This window comes from Macaca mulatta, chromosome 19 (genome assembly GCF_049350105.2).
Source record: "Macaca mulatta isolate MMU2019108-1 chromosome 19, T2T-MMU8v2.0, whole genome shotgun sequence".
Lineage (NCBI taxonomy): Eukaryota > Metazoa > Chordata > Mammalia > Primates > Cercopithecidae > Macaca > Macaca mulatta.
This window is the reverse complement of record NC_133424.1, coordinates 15,242,384-15,259,151: the sequence shown is the minus strand read 5'-3', so window position 1 is coordinate 15,259,151 and position 16,768 is coordinate 15,242,384. Positions and strand designations below refer to the sequence as shown.

Genomic DNA, 16,768 nt, shown 5'->3' with positions numbered 1-16,768 from the left:
GATATACCCAAAGGATTATAAATCATGCTGCTATAAAGACACATGCACACGTATGTTTATTGCAGCACTATTCACAATAGCAAAGACTTGGAATCAACCCAAATGTCCATCAGTGGCAGACTGGATTAAGAAAATGTGGCACATATACACCATGGAATACTATGCAGCCATAAAAAAGGATGAGCTTGTGTCCTTTGTAGGGACATGGATGCAGCTGGAAACCATCATTCTCAGCAAACTATCGCAAGAACAGAAAACGAAACACCGCATGTTCTCACTCATAGGTGGGAACTGAACAACGTGATCACTTGGACTCTGGAAGGGGAACATCACACACTGGGGCCTATTATGGGGAGGGGGGAAAGGCGGAAAGGAGGAGGGATGGCATTGGGAGTTATACGTGATGTAAATGACGAGTTGATGGGTGCTGATGAGTTGATGGGTGCAGCACACCAACATGGCACAAGTATACATATGTAACAAACCTGCACATTGTGCACATGTACCCTAGAACTTAAAGTATAATAAAAATTAAAAAATAAAAAATAAATTTAAAAAAATAAAGAAACCAAGAATCCCAGGGATTCAAGTCAGGGTGTCCACAGTACCCACAGCCTTTGTAAGAAGAAATAGATTATTATTCATCATCTCAGTGTTACCAGACTTTGATGTTTCCACAAAATGCAAAAAGTGGGTTGTTTGTATGAAAATTCTTTTTTTGTTTTGTTTTTGTTTTTTTGTTTTTGTCTTTGAGATGGAGTCTCACTCTGTCGCCCAAGCTGGAGTGCAGTGGCGTGATCGCAGCTCACTGCAGCCTCCGCCTCCCAGGTTCAAGCGATTCTCCAGCCTCAGCCTCCCAAGTAGCTGGGATTACAGGCATGCACCATAACCTCCAGCTAATTTTTGTATTTTTAGTAGAGACGGGGGTTTCACCATGTTGACCAGGCTGGTCTCGAACTCCTGATCTCAGTTGATCCACCCCCTCAGTCTTCTAAAGTGCTGGGGTTACAGGTGTGAGCCACCTTGCCCGGCCCCAACACTCTGTTATAACGAACCCTCCAGGGATCGCAGGATTTAAGCTCCAGCTGAGAACGACTCTTCTAAAAAATGGTAAACCGGGTGTGGTGGCTCACGCCTGTAATCCTAGCACTTTGGGAGGCCGAGGCAGGCAGACCACCTGTGGTTGGGAGTTCGAGACCAGCCTGACCAACATGGATAAACCCCCATCTCTACTAAAAAATACAAAATTAACCAGGTGTGGTGCTGGGTGCCTGTAATCCCAGCTACTCACTTGAACCCTGGAGGTGGAGGTTGCAGTGAGCTGAGATCACGCCATTGCACTCCAGCCTGGACAAAAAAAAGGGAAACTCTGTCTCAAAAAAAAAAAAATTAATATACGTAAGAACACACTGTCCTCACAGCAACATTATTCAAAATAGCCAAAAAATGAAAATAACTCAAATGTCCATCAGTGAAAGACTGGATAAATAGAAGGTGGTATATCCATATAATGGAATATTATTTGGTCAGAAAAAGGAATGAAGCACTGACGCATGCTACAACACAGATGAACTTTGAAGACATGATGCTGAATGAAACACGGCAGATATAGAAGGTCACAGTGTATGATTCCATTTATATGAAATGTCTAGAATAGGTGAACTCATAGAGACAGAAAGCAGGCTGGTTGTTCCCAGGGGCTCAGTGAGGACTGCTTATGGGAATGGGCTCTCTTTTGGAGATTATGAGAATGTTTTCAAACAACATAGAGGTGATGAAAACATTATAAATGTACTCAATGCCACCGAATACAATTCTTTTTTTTTTTTTTGAGACAGGATCTTGCTTTGTTACCCAGGCTGGAGTGCAGTGGTGTAATCATGGTTCACTGCAGCCTCAACCTCCTGGGCTCAAGTGATCCTCCAGTCTCAGCCTCCCAAGTCACTGGGATTACAGCCTCCCAAGTCACTGGCAGTGCCACTTTGCCTGGCTTTGGAGACGCTTTTAAAGATTCAGTTTTTGAGTTGGGCATGGTGGCTTATGCCTGTAATCTCAACACTTTCCAAGGTGGGCAGATCACCTGAGGTCAGGAGTTTAAGACCAGCCTAGCAAACATGGTGAAACCTTGTCTCTCCTAAAAATGCAAAAATTAGCTGAGCGCGGTGGCTCATGCCTGTAATTCCAGCACTTTGGGAGACCAAGGTAGGTGGATCACCTGAGGTCAGGAGTTCCAGACCAGCCTGGTCAACACAGTGAAACCCCGTCTCTACTAAAAAGACAAAAAATTAGCCAGGCATGGTGGTGCGTGCCTGTAATCCCAGCTACTTTGGAGGCTGAGGCAGGAGAATCACTTAAACCTGGGAGACGGAGGTTGCAGTGAGCCGAGATCGCGCCACTGCACTCCAGCCTGGCTGGGCGACAAAAGCGAGACTCCATCTCAAAAAAAAAAAAAAAAAAAGAAAGAAACAGAAAAGAAAAGAAAAATGATTCCATTTTTCTGTTTCCTCAGGTCCCAGTGCCGTTGCCTTTATCTCATATTCTTCTCTTGGAAACATCATAAATGCAACTTTTTTTGAAGAGACGGATGAGAAGGATCGAGTGTTTCTGAACTCTCAGGTAGTGAGTGCTGCCATTGGACCCAAAAGGAACGTGTCTCTCTCCAAGTCTGTGACGCTGACTTTCCAGCACGTGAAGGTGGGTCACAGGTGTGATTTGAGCTTGTCAGGTCTCAAGGAGGCAGGCCAAACAATGTATGTATCATCCCAGGCTGTGGTTCTAGACCCGCCCTGTTCAGGGTCATAGTCAGGAGGACCTGTTGCTATTGAGCATTTGAAATGTGGCTGGTCTGAATCGAGATTTTGAAGACAGTATTTCCAGATTTACATCCTGTAAATCAGCCTTTGAAGACTTAATAAGAAGAAAATAATTAGCTTGATTTAAACCAGGCAGACTGGCATGCTCCTATCATTCCAGCTACTTGGGAGGCTGAGGCAAGAGGATCGCTTGAGCTCAGGAGTTGGAGGCTGCAGTGAGCTATGACTGCACCACTGCACTCCTGCCTGGAGCACAGAGCAAGACACTATCAGAAGAAGAAAAACAAGAAGGAGAAGAAGAAAAGAAAGAAAGAAACAAAGAGGAAAGGAAGGAAGGAAGGAAGGAAGGAAGGAAGGAAGGAAGGAAGGAAGGAAGGAAGGAAGGAAGGAAGGAAGGGAGGGAGGGAGGGAGGGAGGGAGGGAGGGATGGAGGGAGGGAGGGAGGGAGGGAGGGAAGTGACTGAGAATTTCCCCAAACCAATGTCAAACACCAAACCACAGATCCAGGAGGTTCAGAGAACCAATAAGAATAAATGCAAAAAAAAAAAAGAATTAGATTTAATCATTCTACATTGTATGCAAATACAAGAATTATAACATCACACTGTATCCCATAAATATATACAATTATAATGTATAAATTAAAAATAAATTTTTAAAAAGAAGTAAATCAAAACAAAAAAAAGAAAAGAAGAAAGGGCATGCCTGTAATCCCAGCACTTTGGGAGGCCGAGATGGGCGGATCATGAGGTCAAGCGATCGAGACCATCCTGGCCAACATGATGAAACCCCATCTCTACTAAAAATACAAAAATTAGCCGGGCGTGGTGGCACATGCCTGTAGTCCCAGCTACTTGGGAGATTGAGGCAGGAGAATCGCTTGAACCCCGGAGGCAGAGGTTGCGCTGAGCCGAGATCGCGCCACTGCACTCCAGCCTGGCGACAGAGCCAGACTCCGTCTCAAAAAAAAAGAAAGAAAGAAAGAAAAGAAGAAAAGAATGTCAACTATCTCCTTGATAATATCTATGTTGATTATATTAATTTATAGTGATCTATTTAAAAGATACTATGTTGAATAAGTGGGTTAAATAAAATTTCTTATTAAAGTTAATTTGACCTATATCTTTACCTTTTTTGAGAAAGGGGCTCATTCTGTTGCCCAGGCTGGAATGCAGTTGCACAGTTATAGCTCACTACAGCCTCGAACTCCTAGGTTCAAGGGACTCTCCCACCTCAGCCTCCCCAGCCTCCCCGGCAGCTGGAACTACAGGTGTGTGCCACCACGCCCCACTAATTTTTTTATTTTTGGTAGCGAGAGGAACTCATAGTGTTGTCCAGGCTGGTCTCAAACTCCTGGCCTCAAGCAATCCTCCCACCTCAACTTCTTAAAACCCTGAAATTGTAAGTATGAACCTCATCCGGCCTCTTTTTCTATTTTCTTTCTTTCTTTCTTTCTTTCTTTTTTTTTTGGAATCAGAATCTGTCGCTCAGGCTGGAGTGCAGTGGTGCGATCTCAGCTCACTGCAACCTCCACCTCCCAGGCCCAAGCAATTCTCCTGCCTTAGCCTCCCAAGTAGCTGGGATTACAGGCGAGTGCCACCACGCCTGGCTCATTTTTGTATTTTTAGTAGAGACGGGGTCTGGCCATGTTGGACAGACTGGTCTCCAGCTCCTGACTTTAGGTGACCCACCCACCTTGGCCTCCCAAAGTGCTGGGATTACAGTCGTGAGCCACTGCACCCAGCTTCAAAGGCTAATTTTAATCTCTCTCCTCATGACATTTCTTTCCTATACCATGCCTCTCATCGCATGAGCAATTACTGTGATGTAAGGGAGTCAGAGACAAAATCGATTATACAACAACCGGGGACATTTGGCTTAGAGAGACTTTAGGGAAAAACATTATGTGAGCTTCAGACTCCACTGGTTTTTTGTTTGTTTGTTTTTGTTTGTTTTACTCCCATGGTTGGGGCAAGGTTCTAAAACCAATGAAATCTCTTGAAACTGTCATTCCCAGGGAGACTTCGCTTTATTTTATGTTACATGAAAACCCAAAAGAGCTGCGGTTATTGATCGGGAGTCCTGGTGGCCACATAAAATAGAAATTAGGTGCAGTGGTTCATGCCCATAACCACAGCATCTTGGGAGGCCAAGGCAGGAGGATTGCTTGAGGCCAGGAGTTCAAGACCAGCCTGGGCAACATGTTGAAACCCCATCTCTACTCAAAACACAAGAGTTAGCTGGGCATGGTGGTGCACACTTGTAGTTCCAGCTACTGTGGAGGCTGAGATGGGAGGATCATTTGAGCCAGGGAGGTCAAGGCGGCAGTGAGCTGTGACTGCACCACAGCACTCCAGCCTGGGCGACAGAATGAGACCCTGACTCAAAAATAAACAAACAAAACAGAAATCACCTGAGTCACACTTCGCACAGATGCCTTAGCAGGTGGCACCCTGGCATAGGCCAACACTGAGAACTGTCCCTCCTGAGGAAAAAGACAATGAGCTGGCTGCATGCGGTGGCTTATGCCCGTACGATCCCAGCACTTTGGGAGGCAAAGGAAGGCAGATTGCTTGAATACAGGAGTTCAAGACCAGCCTGGGCAACATAGTTGACCCTGTCTCTACAAAAAATACAAAAATTATCCCGGTGTGGTGGTGCACGTCTGCAATCCCAGCTACTCGGGAGGCTGAGGCAGGAGAATTGCTTGAACCCAGGAGGCGGAGGTTGCAGTGAGCCGAGATTGAGCCACTGCACTCCAGCCTGGGCAACAAAGTGAGATTTCGTCTCAAAAAAAAAAAAAAAAAAAAGGCAAAGACAATGAGCCCTTTCTATTTTCAGATGAACCACAGTATCAAAAAGGCCTTCTGTGTCTACTGGGAGAACACAAAGCAGGGAGGCCTGTGGTCCAGGGATGGCTGCTTCCTGATACACGTGAACAAGAGTCACACCATGTGTAATTGCAGTCACCTGTCCAGCTTCGCTGTCCTGATGGCCTTCACCAGCCAGGTATGATGTAAATGTTTTATTCTTCCAGCAAATACTTTCTGAGCCCCTACTAAATGGTAATAAGTGCTATTTTTTAAAAAACTGAAAAAAAGGCCAAGCATGGTGGCTCATGCCTTTAATCCCAGCACTTTGGGAGGCCAAGATGGGCAGATCACCTGAGATCAAGAGTTTGAGGCCAGGCGCGGTGGCTCATGCCTATAATCCCAGCACTTTGGGAGGCCGAGGCGGGCGGATCACGAGGTCAGGAAATCGAGACCATCCCGGCTAACATGGTGAAACTCCGTCTCTACTAAAAATACAAAAAAATTAGCCGGGCGTGGTGGTGGGAGCCTGTAGTCCCAGCTACTCGGGAGGCCGAGGCAGGAAAATGGCGTGAACTCGGGAGGGAAAGCTTGCAGTGAGCCGAGATCGTGCCACTGCACTCCAGCCTAGGTGACAGAGTGAGATTCCGTCTCAAAAAAAAAAAAAAAGAGTTTGAAACCAGCCTGACCAACATGGCAAAAACCTATCTCTGCTAAAAATACAAAAATTAGCTGAACATGGTAGTACATGCCTGTAATCCCAGCTACTCGGGAGGCTGAGACAAGAGGATAGCTTGAACCTGGGAGGCGGAGGTTGCAGGGAGCTGAGATGATGCCATTGCACTCCAGCCTGGGTGATAGGGCAAGACTCCGTCTCAAAAAAAAAAAAAAAAATCAACATATGGAAAAGACACAAGATAAGAAGTCCAGGAGAAACCTGGTGCAAGCTTCCAGTGTCCTCTCCCAGGAAAGTCATACAGATGCAATTAATTCTCCCAGCAATGACTTATGACAACGCATGTGAAGTGTTGTCAGCCAGGAAGCTCACCTGAGCCTTGGTGTTCAGGGTATGTATTGGGCGATCATTCACATAGGTACGCAGTGTCTACATGGCTGACCTCAGTTGCTCAGACTGTAGGACCCCAGGGCAAAAACATGATGACTGGGCCAGGCACAGTGGCTCACACCTGTAATCCCAGAACTTTAGGAGGCTGAGGCAGGCAGATCACGAGGTCAGGAGATCAAGACCATCCCGGCCAACATGGTGAAACTCCATCTTTACTAAAAACACAAAAATTAGCCACGTGTGGTGGCGCACACCTGTAGCCCCAGCTACTCGGGAGGCTGAGGCAGGAGAATTGCTTGAACCTGGGAGGCAGAGGTTGCAGTGAGCCGAGATCGTGCCACTGCACTCCAGCCTGGTGAAAGAGCGAGACTCTGTCTCAAAAAAAAACATGATTACTGTAAACCACATCATGAATGACTACTATTAAAAAGTGAAAAAATAACAGTTGCTGGTGAGGTGGCAGAAGAAAAGGAACACACACTGTTGGTGGGATTGTAAATTAGTTCAACCATTATGGAAAGCAGCGTGGCAATTTCTCAAAGAGCTGAAAACAGAACTACCATTCAACCCAGCAATCCTATTACTGGGTATATACACAAAGGAATATAAATCATTCTATCATAAAGACACATGCACATGTTATGTTCACTGCAGCACTATTCACAATAGCAGAGACACAGAATCAACCTAAATGGCCATCAATGGTAGACTGGATAAAGAAAATGTGGTACATATACACCATGGAATACTATGCAGCCATAAAAAAGAATGAGCTCATGTCCTTTGCAGGGACATGGATGGAGACGGAGGCCATTATCCTTAGTGAACGAGCGCAGGAACAGAAAACCAAATACTCGCGTTCTCACTTATAAGTGGGAGCTAAATTAGGAGAATATATGGACACAAAGAGGGGAACAACAGACACTGGGGCCTATCGGAGGGTGGAGGGTGGGAGGAAGGAGAGGACCAGTAAAAACAATTAATGGGTACCAGGCTTAATACCTGGGTGACAAAATAATCTGTACAACAAACCCCTGCAACAGGGGTTTATCTGTGTAACAAACCTGCATATGTATCTCTGAACTGAAAAAAGTTTTTAAAATCCCATCATTAGTATGAGCTCTGGGATCAAACTGGTACTGCATAGCACAAGCCCTCTGCATACAAAAATACTTATTTTTTCTTAGATACGGGGTCTCACTTGTTGCTCAGGCCAGTCTTGAGCTCGTGGCCTCCAGCAATCCTCCCACCTCAGCTTCCCAAAGCTATTGGGATTACAGGTGTGAGACACCATGGCCCAAAAAACACTTTGTAAAGATTGTGGCAAAATACGCAGAACATAAAATTTACCATCTTAGCCATTTTTCAATGTATATGCAGTTTAGTAAAGTACATTCATATTGTGCAATCATCAACCACCATCCATCTCCAGAACTCTTTCATCTTGCAACACTGAAACTCCACTCCTTAAACAGCTTCCTATTCTCTCTCTCTCCTCTCCCCAGCCTCTGGTAACTGCCATTCTACTTTTTTTGAGGGGATGGTGACATATTCTGCCGCCCTACCTATGCATATGTCCAAACTCATCAAAATGTATACATTTAATATGTGCAATTTTTGGTACATTAAGTATACACCTCAATAAAGCTGAAAACAAAAAAGACGGTCTAGCAATCTACATTAGCAGTCTACATTAGCAATCTACATTGGCAGTCTACATTAGCAATCCACATTAGCAGTCTACATTAGCAATCCACATTGGCAGTCTACGTTAACAATCCACATTGGCAGTCTACGTTAACAATCCACATTGGCAGTCTACGTTAACAATCCACATTGGCAGTCTACGTTAACAATCCACATTGGCAGTCTACGTTAACAATCCACATTGGCAGTCTACGTTAACAATCCACATTGGCAGTCTACGTTAACAATCCACATTGGCAGTCTACGTTAACAATCCACATTGGCAGTCTACGTTAACAATCCACATTGGCAGTCTACGTTAACAATCCACATTGGCAGTCTACGTTAACAGTCTACATTGGCAGTCTACGTTAACAATCCACATTGGCAGTCTACGTTAACAGTCTACGTTGGCAGTCTACGTTAACAATCCACATTGGCAGTCTACGTTAACAATCCACATTAGCAATCTATATTAGCAGTCTATATTAGCAGCCTACATTAGCAATCTACATTAGCAGTCTAACGGCCCCACACTACTACCGGGCTTGGTGCCTGTGTCTAGGATGCCGCAGTTCAAGGAGGGAGCCATAATCCCAGTGCAGGAAAGCGTAACTGTGAACTCTTTTTCTCGGTCCCAGGAGGAGGATCCTGTGCTGACTATCATCACCTATGTGGGGCTGAGCCTGTCTCTGCTGTGCCTCCTCCTGGCGGCCCTCACCTTCCTCCTGTGTAAAACCATCCAGAACACCAGCACCTCGCTGCATCTGCAGCTCTCGCTCTGCCTCTTCGTGGCCCACCTCCTCTTCCTCGTGGGGATTGACCAAACTGAATCCAAGGTACTGACAGTGTCTCAGAGGATGCCCTGCCCTGCCCCAAGGGACACTGAGCTCATGGAGCAAGCCTGCGCTGGATTCCTTAATAAAATATCTTTGGGTCTGTAGAGGAGAAAAATATAATTCTCCTGCTACCATTCTGGTAGCTGGGACCCGTATAACAAAAGACAGATAAGAGAAAAAGCAAACAGAAGTGTATTAACATGTATATTTCATATATACATGGGAGATACCCAGGGAATGAGGCATTCTCAAAGAGGTAGTTTAGAACAACAGCATTTTTGACAAAGAATGATAAATTTTTGGAGAAGGGAAAACGATCTTCGGTGTTTAGGGGCAGCAAAGTATGGGAAGGCAAATATCTGAGAAATGAGCGATAGATAATTAGTATCACTGATTGTATGAGTCCATTTTCAGGCTGCTGATAAAGACATACCCGAGACTGGGAAGAAAAAGAGGTTTAAATGGGCTTACCGTTCCACATGGCGGGGGAGGCCTCAGAATCATGGCGGGAGGCAAAAGGCACTTTTTTTTTTTTAGACGGAGTCTTGCTCTGTCGCCCAGGCTGGAGTGCAGTGGTGCCATCTCGGCTCACTGCAAGCTCCACCTCCTGGGTTCACGCCATTCTCCTGCCTCAGCCTCCCAAGTAGCTGGGACTACAGGCGCCCGCCACTATACCCGGCTAATTTTTTGTATTTTTTAGTAGAGACTGGGTTTCACCGTATTAGCCAGGATGGTCTCAATCTCCCAACCTCGTGATCTGCCCACCTTGGCCTCCCAAGCAAAAGGCACTTTTCACACGGTTGCAGCAAGAGAAAACAATGAGGAAGATCCAACAGCGGAAACCCCTGATAAAACCATCAGATCTCGTGAGACTTTTTCCCTACCGCGAGAACAGTATGGGGGGGAACCGCCCTCATGATTCAAATTATCTCCCACCGGGTCCCTCCCACAACACATGGGGATTATGGGAGTACAATTCAAGATGAGATTTGGGTGGGGACACAGATCCAAACCATTTGGGTGGGGACACAGAGCCAAACCATATCATTGGTTTTGTAGATTCCTCCAGCGTTGGCTCCAGACCCATGAGGAACTAAAGTTGTCTTGGTGGCTGGGTACAGTGGCTTACGCCTGTAATCCCAGCACTTTGGGAGGCCGAGGTGGGCAGATCAGCTGAGGTCAGGAATTCAAGACCAGCCTGGTCAACTTGGCGAAACTCCGTCTCTACTAAAAATACAAAATATTAGCTGAGCATGGTGGTGAGCACCTGTAATCCCAGCTACTTGGGAGGCTAAGGCAGGAGAATTGCTTGAACCCGGGAAGCAGAGGCTGCAGTGAGCCAAGATTGTGCCATTGAACTCCAACCTGGGCAACAAGAGCAAAACTCCATCTTAAATAAATAAATAAGTTGTCTTGGTGATCAACTTTCATCCTCTCCATAGCAAGGGTAGAAGGGTAGAAAGAAGAGAATAGGTAGGAGGAATACCTTTGTAAATTAATGTCCTGGTGTACTACTCAGTCTTCAGAAAAAGAAGGAAATCCTGCCATTTGTGATAACATGGATGAACCTGGAGTGTTATGCTGGGTGAAATAAGCAAGGTACAGAAAGACAAATAGTGCATGATCTCACTTATGTGTGGAATCTAAAATAGCCAAACTCACAAAAGCAAAGAGCAGAAATGGTTGTTAGCAGAGACTAGGGCAGCAGGGAAGGGGTTTAGGGGGCTACTGGTCAAAGGATACCAAATTTCAACTAGACAGGAAGAATAAATTCAAGAGAGCTGTTGTACATCATGATGACCATAGTCAAGAACAACATATTGTGTATTGAAAAATTGCTAACAAAGTAGATTTTAAGTGTTCTCACCCCCCCCAAAAAAGACAAGTACATAAAGGTATGTCCTGCTTTTAGGCAAATAGGGGGAGGGCAGAGAGCTTTTCTTGTCTCTGCTTCTTCTCAACTGCCTTCAGCTTCAAATAATCCCTTGGGCCAGACACAGTGACTCACATCTGTAATCCCAGCACACTGGCAGGCAATGGTGGAAAGATCACTCGAGGCCAGGGGTTCGAGGCCATCCTGGGCAATATAGTGAGACCTTGTCTCTACAAAAAACAAAAAAAATAACAAAATAAGCTGGGCATAGTGGTGCACATCTGTAGTCCCAGCCGCTTGGGAGGCTGACGCAGGAGGATTACTTGAACCCAGGAGTTCGAGGCTGCAGTGAACTTTGATTGCAACCACTGTACTAAAGGCTGGGTGACAGAGCAAGACTCTGTCTCAAAAAAAAAAGAATCATAATCACAATCTCTTATGCTAAAGTGAAACTTTTTCCCTCAATTTTATTCTTAATTGAAAAATAATAATTGTATAAAATTATGGGGTACAATGTGAAGTTTCCATAGACGTACACCTTATGAAATGATCAAACCAGGATAATGAACATATCTATCACTTCCATACTTATCATTTCTTTGTGATGAAAACATTTAAAATTCACTCTTTTTGGACTGTGGGTGAAGGCTCATGCTTGTAATCCTAGCACTTTAGGAGGCTGAGGCGGGAGGATCACTTCAGCCCAGGAGTTGGAGACTGGCCTGGGCAATATAGTGAGACCCCGTCTCTGCAAAACTTAGCAAGTATGGTGGTACACACTTATAGTCCCAGCTACTTGGGAGGCTGAGGTGGGAGGATCACTTGAGCCTGAGAGGTCAAGGCTGCAATGAGCTATGATTATGCCACTGCACTCCACCTGGGTGACAGAGTGAGATCCTGTCTGAAAGAAATAAAATAAAACAAAATCCACTCTTTTAGCAACTTTGAAATTCATAATATATTATTATTAACTATAGTCACCAGGCAGTACAGTAAGAGTAGAGAATAGAAAGGAGGTTCCCAGAGGTTGAGTGGGGAAGTGGATGAGGAAAGGAGACATTGCTCAAAGTATACAAAGTCTTAGTTAAAAAGGAGGGATATATTCTGGTGATCTGTTGCAAAGTGACATAGGTGGAGGTGGCACCACTTTCAGTCCCAAGGGCAGGTTGAAGGGGTTGGTGCCCAGATGGACAATGCTAGCCTTGACTATCAACTATCTTTATTTTTTTAAATATAATTGAGATGGGGTCTCACTAAGTTTCCCAGGCTGGTCTCAAACTCCTGGGCTCAAGCAGTCCTCCCACTTCAGCCTCCCAAAGTGCTGCGATTATAGACATGAGCCACTGCATCCAGTTCCCCTTTACTTTTAATGCCCTTGGTCTGGTGTCAGGTGCTCTGAACCCAAAGCCAATGTCAAGGAGAGGTCCTAGGGCCATACTCCACCCTGACAACCCCTTCAGGCATTCCTTTCTCCTCCCTGAGGTGCTGTGCGCCATCATCGCCGGTGCCTTGCATTATCTCTACCTGGCTGCCTTCACCTGGATGCTGCTGGAGGGCCTGCACCTCTTCCTCACTGCACGGAACCTGACGGTGGTCAACTACTCAAGCATCAACAGACTCATGAAGTGGATCATGTTTCCAGTGGGCTATGGCGTTCCCGCTGTGACTGTGGCCATTTCTGCAGCCTCCAGGCCCCACCTTTATGGAACCGCTGATCGGTGAGCTTGAATCCCACCCTGTGTCATGGACAGTTTCCTAAGAAAGCTTTTGAGGGCAGCATTCATGATGATGGTGGGACTATACGTAACCAATGCACTCTATGTTCCCCTTTATAACAGCTCTAACCTCTTTCCCAGCAAGGCAGGGTGAGATGGTGGTAAGAGTTTGCAAGGTTCTAGAAGTCTTATACAACCAACAGGTTCATATGCCCACTGCATAGTAACATACCAATCCACCAAGACAGCAAGGTTTGCAGCAGAGAAAGAGCTTAATGAGGCCAGGTGTAGTGGCTCACACCTGTAATCCCAACACTTTGGGAGGCCAAGGTGAGAGAATCACTTGAGGCCAGGAGTTCAAGACCAGCCTGGGCAATATAGCAGACCCTCATCTCTACAAAAAAAAATTAAAAATTAGCTGCGCACAGTGGCTCACACATCTAATCCCAGCACTTCAGGAGGCCCAGGCAGGAGGATCTCTTGAGTTCACGAGTTTAAGACCAGCCTGGGCAACATAGCAAGACCTTGTGTCTACTAAAAATTAAAAAAAATAAAAAAGCCAGGCATGGTGGTACACACCTGTAGTCCCAGCTACTCAAGAAGCTGAGATGGAAGGATTGCCTGAGCCCAGGAGTTCAAGGCTGCAGTGAGCTATGCTCAGGCCACTACACTCCAGCCTGGGTGACAGATCAAGACCTTATCTCAAAAAAAAAAAAAAAAGAAAGAGAGTTTAATAATCTCAGGGCACCAAGCAAGGAAATGGGAGAAGATTCTCAAATCAATCTCCTCAAGGAGTTCTGGACTGGGGCTTTTAAAGGGATCATGGAGGATGTGGAGGCTGGAAAGTGTGGGTCATTGATTGTTCAGGGTACAGCAGATGAAATCATCGGGAGACGGAAACTGCCTTCTTTGGTGACTCAGCTCCTCCTGTGGTCCTTTAGAGCAGCTGAAGCCAGTAGTTTTGCTGGTACACAGGACCTGAAAGAATATCTCAAGAGGAAACTTAATGGTTTTTGTTTTGTTTTGGTTTGGTTTTTTTGAGACAGAGTTTCACTCTTGTTGCCCAGGCAGGAGTGCAATGGCATGGTCTTGGCTGGCTGCAACTTCCACCTTCTGGGTTCAAGCGATTCTCCTGCCTCAGCCTCCCCAGTAGCTGGGATTACAAGTGCCCACAACCACGCCCGGCTAATTTTTGTACTTTTAGTAGACATGGGGTTTCACCATGTTGACCAGACTGGTCTGGAACTCCTGACCTCAGGAGATCCACCCACCTCGGCCTCCCAAAGTGCTGAGATTACAGGCGTGAGCCACAGCACCCAGCTGAAACTTCTTGTTTTATCGTGTTTAAGTTTTTACCTACAGAGCAGTAAAGGGAAACTGTTATCTGGGATCTGTGTGATTCTAGGATAGCAGGCACCAAACAGCTAGGAGGAAGCAGGTCAGAGAGCAAGCTGACCCGGTGGTGAATCCTGGATGGACTGCAAGCTCGGCTTGTTTTCATTTCGACCCCTTTCTTCTTCTCTGATTATTTGTATAAAGTTTATAGGGATGGCTTCAGAAGGAGAGGGTTTTGGGTGTTGTTCAAAAGATCGTCAAAATGAATAAATAATAGAAAGAAGAGAAGGGAGGGAGGGAGGGAGGGAAAGAAAGAAAGAAAGAGAAAGAAAGAAAGAAAGAAAGAAAGAAAGAAAGAAAGAAAGAAAGAAAGAAAGAAAGAAAGAAAGAAAGAAAGAAAGAAAGAAGGAAAGGAAGGAAGGAAGGAAGGAAGGAAGGAAGGAAGGAAGGAAGGAAGGAAGGAAGGAAGGAAGGAAGGAAGGAAGGAAAGAAAAGAAGAGAGCTTTATTGGCAATATTGGTTTGCAAACCAAAAAAAGAAACTCTGCAGCATGAGCCAAAGGTGCTCCCTCTTTGAAAAGGGGAAGCACAAGTTAGGTTTTATGCCTCACTAGATCTGTATTACACAACAGAGTCATAAACATTCAGGAGGTTTGGAAAAGCTGTACCTATTTAAGATGAGAGCAGAGTGCATGCACAGTGGATAAACATATATATATATATAAAACATGCATCCCATGTTCACTTTGGGGCAGGATTTTAGCATTAAAATAAGATGGAAAAGCCGGGCGCGGTGGCTCAAGCCTGCAATCCCAGCACTTTGGGAGGCTGAGGCAGGTGGATGACCTGAGGTCAGGAGTTGGAGACCAGTGTGGCCAACACAGTGAAACCCTATCTCTACTGAAAAGACAAAAAATTAGCCGGGCGTGGTGGTGTGTGCCTGCAATCTCAGCTACTTGGGAGGCTGAGGGAGGAGAATCACTTGAACCTGGGAGGTGGAGGTTGCAGTGAGCTGAGATCATGCCATTGCACTCCAGCCTGGGCAAGAAGAGCTAAACTCCATCTCAAAAAAAAAATAAGATGGAAGACCAGGCATGGTGGTTCACACCTGCAACCCCAGCACTTTGGGAAGTCAAGGAGGAAGGATTGCTTGAGCCCAGGAGTTCAAGACCAGCCTGGGCAACATAGCAAAACCCCATCTCTACCAAAAAAAAAAAATTGTTTTAATTAGCTGGACATGGTGATGCATGCCTATAGTCCCAGGCTGGGGCAGGAGGATCCCTTGCGCACAGGAGTTCAAGGATGCAGTAAGCTGTGACAGAGCAACTGCACCACAGCCTGAGTGACAGAGCAAGATCCAACTCTAAAAACTATATAAATAAAATAAGATAAATAATGAGGAGGAATGTGGCTCTACACCAAAAGTTGAACCACAGGACACAAAGACAGTTTGTGCACATCCTCTATAAACTAACTGAAACTGGCTTAAGATCCATAACTGCTTTGACTGGTTCCCTTTCCAGTCAGTTACGTGGTCTGGATCGTATATCAGAGGTAGGAGGGGACTTTCCCCTTCCTGTGTCCAAGTGTTCTCATTGTTCAATTCAGGATAGCATTAGGAGATATACCTAATGTAAACGACAAGTTAATGGGTGCAGCACACCAACATGGCACATGGCTACATATGTAACAAACCTGCACATTGTGCACATGTACCCTAGAACTTAAAGTATTAAAAAAAAAAAAAAAAAAGAATAGGTCCAAAAAAAAAGAGGTAGGAGGGGACTGATGGCGCCTATTGTTCTGGAGTTTAGCAAGTGTGCATTTTCTTGTAGCCAGAGGAATTTAGAGAGTTGCTTCACCAGCAAGGGCCTGAACCCTCGACCCACAGGTAACTTGGTTTCCTTAACCTTAGGGTCCATCTTAGTGGATATAGAAGTGTCTGTCTATTCCGGGCCGGGCGCGATGGCTCAAGCCTGTAATCCCAGCACTTTGGGAGGCCGAGACGGGCGGATCACGAGGTCATAAGATCGAGACCATCCTGGCTAACCCGGTGAAACCCCGTCTCTACTAAAAAATACAAAAAACTAGCCGGGCAAGGTGGCGGGCACCTGTAGTCCCAGCTACTCGGGAGGCTGAGGCAGGAGAATGGCGTAAACCCGGGAGGCGGAGCTTGCAGTGAGCTGAGATCCGGCCACTGCACTCCAGCCTGGGCGACAGAGCGAGATTCCGTCTCAAAAAAAAAAAAAAAAAAAAAAAAAAAAAAGTGTCTATTATAGTCTCTTGGATCACAAGAGTTAGGTCCCAACTTTTTTTTTTTTTTTTCTTTTTTTTGTGACGGACCCTCGCTCTGTCACCCAGGCTGGAGTGCAGTGGCGCGATCTCAGCTCACTGCAAGTTCCGCCTCCCGGGTTCACGCCATTCTCCTGCCTCAGCCTCCCGAGCAGCTGGGACTATAGGCGCCCGCCACGATGCCCGGCTAATTTTTTTGTCTTTTTTTTTTTAGTGGAGACGGGGTTTCACTGTGTTAGCCAGGATGGTCTCGATCTGCTGACCTCGTGATCCGTCCGCCTCCGCCTCTCGAAGTGCAGGGATTACAGGTGTGAACCACAGCGCCTGGCCAGTCCCAACT

At 45.8% G+C, this 16,768-nt stretch overlaps 1 protein-coding gene across 1 annotated transcript in view; it reads left to right on the top strand.

Annotated features, from left to right (window-relative positions):
• ADGRE3 (adhesion G protein-coupled receptor E3) overlaps positions 1-16,768 on the top strand; it is a 59,995-nt gene that overhangs the window by 28,827 nt on the left and 14,400 nt on the right. Inside the window, exons 8-11 of the mRNA XM_077977963.1 lie at positions 2,510-2,694; positions 5,655-5,822; positions 9,017-9,214; positions 12,570-12,805. Coding sequence (XP_077834089.1) covers positions 2,510-2,694; positions 5,655-5,822; positions 9,017-9,214; positions 12,570-12,805 — 787 coding nt within the window. The remainder of the gene's footprint in view (positions 1-2,509; positions 2,695-5,654; positions 5,823-9,016; positions 9,215-12,569; positions 12,806-16,768) is intronic.